A 9970-nucleotide genomic window follows, 5' to 3' on the forward strand; every position below is an offset into this window, starting at 1 on the left:
AATTGAAGTTGAGTTTTACTAACTAGGCCACTATAAATTTTTCTTGGAGAATCTTCAAAATAGTGTCAAGTTTACGATAAAAGTGGCTCCAGTTGCATATATTTGCATTTCCGTGCGTGACATCAAAAATACTAACGATGCCTCTGGTCGTTTTAGTGAATATGCTGTATTTATTGCTCGGTTGTTTTGTTTTGGGTTTTAATTGTTTGTTTTTGGTTTATTATTTAAGATTTGGATAGTTTTGTTTTGGGAGCTACTGTATGTGTATTTTTTACATTTTTGTATATATTTCACACAAAATGAAAAACAAGTAAAAATGTTAAGTCCTGCCGGTCCGAACTTTCATGAAATATTCTGTCCCCAAATGAAATAATAAGTATCCTTCCCTTCCCTGTCCATATTATCAGGCGGAGATTCTTTGCACCACCAAATTGCAGCCGATTTAAGCCGAAAATGTACATAAAAACTTCAAAGAAGCTGAAATCTTACGGTACCTAGGTCCATACTAACGCCATGTTAGCAAAAGCAACGAAAATTTGCAGCATTGCCTGCTAAAATTTCTGCGAAATATGTTTAGCAACAATGAACAACGGCAACCTGTAGCAAAAAATTTCATAAAAATATTGCTAGCGATGCTGATGCTATTGTTGCTATAATAAAACAGCATCTGACACACATAAGCAACATACGGGTATGTTCTGAGACACTTCACCTCTCACTTCACGCCTCAAGTATTTTGTTCAACCCATTTACTCCTATTTTTGCGAATTTCTTGGAACTAAGATTCATTAGGGTATATAACAAGAAGAGTATACCCTAGTCTATCCATAAAATATTCGAAAAATAAGCGTACATGGGGTGAACAAAATGCTGGAGACGTGAAGTGAGAGGTGAAGTATGTCTCAGAACATACCCGTATGTTGCTTATGTGTGTCATAGGAAAAACTAGACCCATATCGATGATTTTTTGACTAAAGTAGTTTTTACTTATTTTAAGAATTTACTGAAAAATCAGATCGATCCAACGATTAGAAATATTTTTGTCGCACCTTTCCATACAAGTGGGACCACTGTGACGTGGTTTCAAAGAACGTATCTCACAACTTAATTGAAATACATGCATCATCAATGACAGCTCCATATCTTTAGGGAAGCTGTATTTTCTAAGATGTGACTCTCTTTGAGTAAATGAGCGATATATTCTGTTGTGGGTCTAGAGCACTGATTGGCAAAGTCAGTACAGCCTGTTCTAGACCCACAACTGAATATATCTCTCATTTACTCAAAGAGAGTCACATCTTAGAAAATACATCTTCGAGAAAAACAAAAAAAAAATAACTACTTGGACAATTTTTTGCAAAGGGCTAGCCAGATAACAGTGGCAAATGTCTGTCAAGATCAAGCATGATTTTAAGTCTTTAGTGCCTCATATACTCAAAAAACTATTTGTTGATGAGTTGTGCCAAACTGTTAGTAAATAGCTGTAACTCGTTGATTTTTACAGATATCAACATGAAAATGTGACACAAAATAAAGTAGAAGTCGTAGAAAAGATAGAAACTGCCACTAGAGCAAATATGAAATTTTTGAAGAAGAATGTTTAAGATTATTATGCAAATTTTTTCAATACGTGGGAGCCGGACCCCCCCATGGCCCCCCCATTGCGTACGTTCCTGCATACCCCCTTTCTTTTCTCACTAAACCTATTTTAGCACTTATCATTTTCTTTTTCTTTTCTTTACAGGCAGTTCCACAGATTTGGCACCATCACTATTGTGCATTTATGATAAACTGACCACAGTACTAGATAATACAGCTACCGCAGCAGCATCAGCCGCCAAGCAACAATCAACACCCAATAAATTGACCAAACCAGACTGTGATAATCACCAGAATTCATGTTTACAAATTAAGGAAGAAAATCAAACTGCAAACGAATCTTATCTAAGTAAACTTCAAAGTTATGCCAAAAGGGCTGAAATAAAACCTGTCTGTCAAGGGGACGCCGATAATATATCACAAATTTCGCGCACTCCCTCCAATAGTGGCAGTAGCAATAGCAGCATAAGAGGGTCTCTAGAGTCCGTGGCATCAACGAACAGCACTCTCGGTAAACATCGCACTAACATACGAGTGCTATCACCAAATGTCCAAAGGATTATTACACATTCCGATGCGGAAGCAGTCGATGCTGTGGACATTGAGGCACTGCAAAGCACAACCAAGTTGGACGCTAATACTCAGCAGCGTTTATATAAAAAGACATCGACACCCCATTCAACACCACACAAATTGAAATTTTCCCACTTGCCCTTGTCGAAAACCACTGGAAAACTAACACAGACCGGAACAGATTTAGTCGAAACATTCAACAGCAATGGTTTAAATGATGATGATGACATAGAATCCAATCGTAGAGTGGAAATTAAAGCGAACAGCGTAAGAAAGCCACCAACGCCAGCTATTTACCCCATACCCGGGGTGGATGACGAAAGGACACCAACAAATGCCTCCCCATTTCTGTTTGATGCGACGGACAGTAAAGGTAAACATGGCAATCGTAAGCTAAGTTTGCCCCAAAGACGGTACGAAGAAGAGTATCTGGCAAATGAATCTACCCTTGATGAGATTGTATCCAACATGTCCCTACAATACATTGAAGTAGAAGAACATACTCCCGAAACAAGCAATAACGTCAATGTTGAAACGACAAATCACACAAATCTCAATTTTAATAATGAGAGTAACGGACCAACAGCAGATTCAGAGGATGTCCAACTTGTTGATGCCATTAACAAACCATTGATCTCAAAGTATGCAACTCGTACCGCCACAACACGTCCTCTAACTTATGCCCGTTCCAAAAGTTTAGCTGCCCGTGATTTTGCCCAGAAGAATATCGATGTGAAGAAAACGGCTTCACGTTCAATGTTGCTGCCCGATTTAGATCCGGATGAAAGTCAAATTTCAGCCGAGAGTTTAGATCGTCTTAGCGATATAAAGTCCAAGTTTTCTCCCAAAGAATCGAGAAAGGTATCGAGTCTAGTTCTGCCCGATATAGCCAAACTAAAACATCGACCATTGTCCTCATCATCGATATGTTCCACCACTTCTTCGAGTTCTAGTTCCAGTTCGGGTGCCGAGCACATGAATTGCAAATTCAATACATCTTACCTCGCAAGTGTGGAGAGTTTGGCCGATCACAGTGAAAACGAATTGACAGAAACGCATTCCGGTATGACGGTGTTTGAGAGATCCTGTATGGAAATTATTGACTCAGAGAGAAATTATGTAAATGATTTGGGAGAAATTATTAATGGGTAAGTGTGATATGAAAAATTGCAGAAAAATGAGTTTATATTGAGGGCGTTCGTAAAATGTCTTAACATTTGTTATACATATGTACATATGTGATAACTATCCTAGACATAGAAGAACTTTGGTCCAAAGATGGGTCATGTTATACACGTAGAGAGTTTGATTTTTGTATTGTCAGATTCTATATGAAATACAATTTAACGCTTTGGTCCGATTATGTCAATTGTCTCATTTAGGATTACGGAGACCGCTTCGACAACACAAATAATACGCCAATCAAATCAATAATAAATAGTTAAGGGTCGTTTTCGGATTTTCCGGTTAACAATTCATTTAGTTTATTTTTTTTTTTTTTTTTTTTTTTTTTGCATAAACACTCATGTCCCCACAATCACACCTGGGAGGATAATACTTCTTGTAACTATGTCATATAATATGTTTGTGAAACTTTGGTTAACAAAAGAAATAAAAATTGTGACAGAAGCAGTTATTTTTACTCTAAATAGTGTTCTCTGTAGAAGACCTGTAGGGACGTTTTGTAAAACTTACTATTACAAAACCTGAAGATATAAAGATTTTATTTTATCTATTGAATAAAACTATTTATTGGGGTGGCAATTTATGACTTGTATTTTTATCCCTGTCAAATATCTGTAATTTTGATAATTTTATTTTGCAGATATCTCTTGGATTGGAAGGAGCGTGCCTGCTTGCGCTCTGATGAACTACAGGTATTATTTTCGAATATTGAAGATGTTTATCACTTCAATCAGTATTTGCTCAAACACCTCTCGGATGCCATTTTGAATCCAGTCAAAATAGCCAAATGTTTTATTGATCTGAAAGATGGATTTGATGTATACACCACCTATTGGTAAGTGAAGGCATAAATGAAGGCATATTATATTACGATCAAAAATATGTTTATTTTATTTTTATTACAGCACCAGTTATCCCGAAGCCATATCCCTGCTTACAAAACTATTACAGGCCACACATACCAATGCCCTATTGGCATCCACACAACGTATGCTGCATCATACACTGCCCTTAGGCTCGTATTTGCTGAAGCCAGTACAAAGAATATTGAAATATCATTTATTATTGGATGTAAGTTGGGAATAAGGATAACGAACTAGGGATATTGGACAGTAACCTTGAAATTTATTTCAGAATTTGAGAAAACACTGCGACATCAAAGAGGTAATGCAGGCCTATGAAATAATGCGGCAGGTGGCTCGAAATATTGACCAGGTTAAGAGAAAGTTGGAACAACAAACCAGAGTAAAGGAGCTTTCTGGTATTTTAGATGGTTGGATGGGTCCAGGTAATTTTGGAAAAAGTTTCTTCTCATTATTGTCGAATGTTTATAATGTGACATTTTTGTTTACAGAACTCACTGTCCTGGGCGAATTACGTCTAGAGGGCGTTCTTATGGAAAATAATAAGCCAAGGAAAGTTTTACTTTTCGCCACCATGTTCATCATAGCCAAAGCCAAAGAGGACAATCGTTTGCAATTCAAAAGTTACATACATGTACGTAGTATGGAGGCACTGCCCGCAGTTCGAATCGATGGAAAATGAAATTGAAACACACTTACACACCGACAATTTCACTTCCCCCTCCCCAAACGAAACTTTAACACACAAAACTAACTCTTATCTCTTCTTCTCTAGCAAAACAATCTCATGCTGAGCGAACACTTGGCTGGCGAACCTACAAGCTTTTATGTAATACCATACGATGAACCCCGCAACCAAATCAAGTTAACAGCTAAAAATCGTGACCAGAAACGCCTGTGGACACAACACATTAAAAGTGTCATACTCGAAAAATTCGACAACATTCCACTACGCGCCAAGGAACTGGTCTACCAATTGGGCGATGAAGAAGGTATGTCGTCAGTTTCAATCACACCTCGACTCTGTCGTCACGAGTTACTCCTCCTTTGCTCCTTAAGTTGCTATTTTTATTACACGTTAGACACTGACATGTTGTATTGTCGTTGTTGTTGTCCTTTTTTTTTTTGGTTGTAATTGTATCTGTAATTTTGTTATCTTTTTTGTTGCTTATAATAATTTAAAAGGAAGCTGAATTGTAGTGGACGTGTGCAGCTATAGGACCAATGTACTTTTTAAATATTCCAATTTATATTCAAAAATCAAATTGCTGATTTTTTATTAAGAAATATGGCTAAATAGACTAAACTTAAAAGGTAAACTTTTATTCTTATTTAGATGTACTGTCGTTTATAGGTTCCATATTGGGAATAATTAATCGAAAACAAAACTTGAACTTTCGATTTTAAAAATCAACCTAAAACTGAACTTGTCGATATTAAGAATTTGACAATACAGTTAAAAATCTAATTTCGATTTTTCCTCTCAATTCAAAGTCGAATAAACTAGAATTCGTACCCAAAATGCGGTATTTAAAAATTGTGATTTAAAACCCGAAAGTCTATCAGGAAAAGTCAATTTTTAGTAGTCTTTAACCTGTTTGACCTTTTCAACATACAAGTCGTCAAACCCTCAGTTCCATAAACTCTCTCTATCTTTCGCTGGTAAAAAAGGTGGTTAATATAGTTTCGACCATATTGTTTGGTGTCCCCAGGAACTATGGGATTAATGATATGTACGGAACATTCACCTATATTTTGTCTTTATATAAGAGTCATTTAAAAGCGTTTTTAGTTTTGAACCTTGTTGTTTAATGCCTAAGTCCATTGTTTCTCAGCTTCCTTGCAACAATCTCTTTATACTACAAATTCAAAATATTTCCTGAGGTATGTATTCTTTTATCTAATCTAGTTTCCATACTAAAAATTTTTGACTTAAACGATTTTTTGTACTGGAAAAGGTTGTTGGAATTTCAACATTAAGAAGGTCTATTGGAAATTAGCACATTTTAATTTTAATATTTGGCTAACTTGTCACTGTTTCTCTTTCAATTTTAGTGATGTAAAACTTTTTGTATATAGAAAAGTGTACAAAATCAATCTGTAGATCGATGAAATGGGTGAAGTCAAAATAATTTACAAACACACAAAATAAAACAAACAAAAAACTCTATACCAACCACACCAAATTAGGGTTAGTACTGCTAGTCTAAATCTGCTATACATTTGAATGCACTTTACGCACCCGAATCCATTATAAACAATCTGCGGATACGTTTTATTGATTGAGTCAAGTTGTTTGTAACACCTTGACAATATCTTCCATCTCCGTTATCCCATCAGCACACCTTTGCATGGTTGTAGGCACATTTGTCGCTCCATTATAACATTGGCTTTATTAGAATTTTAAGTTTTGTACTAAAATCACCATTCTTCACCGTATTGTAGTCGTTAAAACCTTCCTTCCTCTTTGCAGATCATTCGACCGATAAAAGTCCTTGGAAATGGGGTCTACATTCCACATCTACTCCCACCTATCTAGAACGACGCAATCAATTTCGCCGCAGCGAAATGCGCAACCGTTCCAAGGTGAAGAGGAAAACAATTACCAACGCCACATCCATTGAAGTCTTTAATGAGACAGCCAACAAGGAGTCCCACAACTTTTTAAAATCTATTTCGAAGAGTGCCGAAAGTATAAATGATAAGTCACTGGCGTCCATGGAGGCTGAACCTGAGGATATCGTGAGGTTACGCGATGCCGTGTGTAAAAATCCAAAATGTCTTAAAAGTCACAAATGCACCTGTGCATTTGGTGAAATGAGTGCGACAAATGAGGATCGAGCAAAGACGGCACGTCAGGCGAGTAAGTCATTCCGATTTGGCGGTGGCAAACCCCTTAAGGAGCGTAGCAAGTCTGTACCTCGTATAAGTATGGACACGGGAAGTTTGGAAAAAATCAACCACGATAGCAGTAAAACTGACAGCAAAACAGTGAAAGCTATCGATCCAGTCGTGACTAGCTGTAAAACTCTGCCCAAACGTATGTCATCGACGTTACGAAAACAGAAATCGAAAACAAAGGAGACTTCTACATTCTACATGGCGTTGAGTGAATTTGAAGACTCAAGCAACACAGTATTGAAAATAACCGAGTCTTCAGAGAATATTTTGAATAATGCAGAACAAAAAGAATCAGATAATACTAAAGCACAGCAACAACAACAACAATTACCGGATATTATTCAAAAGACTGAAGAATCTTCCAACATGCTGGAATTAAGTGTATGTGAAAACCAAACTCTAACGCCATCTGAAAAAGCCAAACAGGATGCCCAAATAGTATTAGATCTTCTCAAGAATAGCAAAGAATTCGACAAGCTCTGCTCCAAGTTGCAGAAGAAGCGTTCCTTTGAAAAGAATAGTCATTCTCCAAAAATTCCCGATATAAAATGGACAAAAGAGGCTTTGGAAATGCCACCTAGACCACCTTCAAGATCACCGCCTCCTTTAGATTCGGAAGTAGAGTACATGGAGTTTAAATCATTAGGTCCGCAGCAGGCCCCTGAAGAACCCATTTATGAAACCCTGCTAAGAAATGTTCATGTACCATATAAATTCTCTCCAATACTGGCCAGATCAAAATCGGTGCAATATAACAACAACAACAGCAATGTCTCAAATATCAGTTCAAATCTCACCTCCACTAACAGTCCCAAAGAAACCAAATCCTCCTCACCGCCAAGACCCGAATCCGACTATGTAACATTAGTTTACACTGCCGATGGAGTATTAAAACACGTTGACGATGATGAAGTTCCTCCACCCCTGCCACCTAAGGATATGGCCATTAGTTCACCAACCACATCTTCGTCCTCGTCATCATCCACAGTCACCCTTAAGCGAGACAGTATTGATTCTCAAAATCACACAGAACAAAATATCAATGATTTACCGCAACAGATGAGCGCCAGCTTTCATGGGACCTCAGACTTCATTCAGTCAAAACCACAAACCGCCAAAAGTATTTTAAAACGTCTCTGGAGTCATTCGACCCTGACAATGCAAGACTCTTCATCAAATGTTACCCTATGTCGTTCTATAAGCAGTCTGGATCGGAGAGGTTCAGCTGAGTTTGAAAAGGAAAGACATTCGATTTTACATTTACCCGGCAGTGAGACCATAGGTGAACGCATGGCGCATGTTGATTACGCCGATCCTCGTACTTTATTCGCAATGATGAAAAGCGATCAAAAAAAGGAAATGCAACGCGATTCGGTCTTCTCACTAACCTCATCCAATGACAGTGTGTGTGAATCTTCAAAATCAGCCACTGGCGATAGTAAATCCCAGTCCCAGTTAAACAAGAACAGTTTTGCCTACGAAGACAGTGTTGAGGCCAGTTTGGAAACAGATTTCCGAGACTCGGCTGTGTACAGTGATGACAATGATCGGAGGAATGATAAAAATCATTCACTTTTCTTGAGAATATCGCAAAATCCTCCTGTAAAACCGAAACCAGTAAATGTACCTCCCTCCCCGCTAGAAAAGTCCCCGCTTAAGCGTTCTACATCAACATCAATCAAAGACCAGACATCGTCCATAGGAAATTATCGTGGTCCAGGTGTTATAATGTGCCCTCCCGATCTGAGTCCAAATAGTACACGAAGTTGGGTTCTGCAACAGATCGATAATTTTAATAAGTAAATGTAAATACATGTTTTAGACTAGAGTTGCCATATTAAAAAAAACTTTAAAATCCATACATTCTTCTCTTCACACGTTCATAGAATCAATCATTCATTATCCAAAGACTAGGGCTTTGAGCAAAAACAAAAACAAATGCCATTAGATATACATATTTATTAAATTTAAGAAAAGACAAGTAAATGTGTCTTTAACCTAGCCCATTACCTTAAACGATGGCGAGTTGATTCATTGTGACCACTTACATACAAACAAGCAAAATAGTAATACATTATACAATTGGTTTTGAAGTAGCTTCTTCTTGTATGTGGTCATTTGAAATTATATTTGTAAGTTGCATTATTAATTGTAATTAAAAAAATACAAAAACAAAATAATTTATTACATTCTCTGCACCAGCATTAGCAACACACTCTAATTCTATTGCAATTCATACTTTGTATTGTTTTTATGTTAAATTAACATTAGCTAATTTTGTAATTTTAATAAAGAATAAAACAAATGCGTAAAGTAATACGAAAAATTACACAAAATAATAAATTTGAGTGTTGTCTTTTCTTTTTGTTGAAAATTAGTTAAATACTTTGTTTTTTTCCAGACTTTTTGTCAATTTGCATGAGTTAAACCAATTATTCTTATCGTTAAACGAAAATTGTCTAAAAAACTCATTGGGTGGCAGCTTTATTTGATTGTAAGCTTCAAAAGCTGTATAATCGGGATATTCTGTACTTTTCAATATAACCATAAAAAATCATTTCCTAATAAAAACGAAAAAAGCATAAGAATGTTTGACTACAGCCAAGTCCGAGGAGAACATTTGTTCATATATAAACGGGTAGGTTCCTTTGTATCTTCAATAAAAATCGCGACCGTCATCCATAGTCCGGTCAAAATAGACATGCGTATAAGGGGGAAATAGCAAAAATTCCCACAAAGCTGAATTTTGGTGGAGAGCTAGGGTTAGCCATTAGAAGCAACTAAAAGTCCCCATCGATCCCATGTGTGCAAAACAAGTTATTCGGGGTCAAAGGCCATTTTTGGAGGCA

The 9970-nt window shown here is 36.9% G+C and overlaps 1 protein-coding gene across 18 annotated transcripts in view; it reads left to right on the top strand.

Moving 5' to 3' along the window:
- Positions 1–9464, top strand: part of LOC141404843 (uncharacterized) — a 64185-nt gene extending 54721 nt beyond the window's left edge. For all 18 annotated transcript variants that reach the window (XM_073988606.1, XM_073988588.1, XM_073988598.1 and 15 more), the window contains 7 exons: positions 1745–3320; positions 3998–4192; positions 4263–4428; positions 4492–4645; positions 4712–4854; positions 4996–5212; positions 6694–9464. In XM_073988606.1, the coding sequence (XP_073844707.1) occupies positions 1745–3320; positions 3998–4192; positions 4263–4428; positions 4492–4645; positions 4712–4854; positions 4996–5212; positions 6694–8924 (4682 nt within the window). In that variant the 3' untranslated portion in view covers positions 8925–9464. The remainder of the gene's footprint in view (positions 1–1744; positions 3321–3997; positions 4193–4262; positions 4429–4491; positions 4646–4711; positions 4855–4995; positions 5213–6693) is intronic.
- The last annotated feature ends 506 nt before the right edge of the window (positions 9465–9970 follow it).

The sequence above is a fragment of the Musca autumnalis genome, unplaced genomic scaffold (genome assembly GCF_047663935.1).
Source record: "Musca autumnalis isolate F117 unplaced genomic scaffold, ASM4766393v1 scaffold_5, whole genome shotgun sequence".
NCBI lineage: Eukaryota > Metazoa > Arthropoda > Insecta > Diptera > Muscidae > Musca > Musca autumnalis.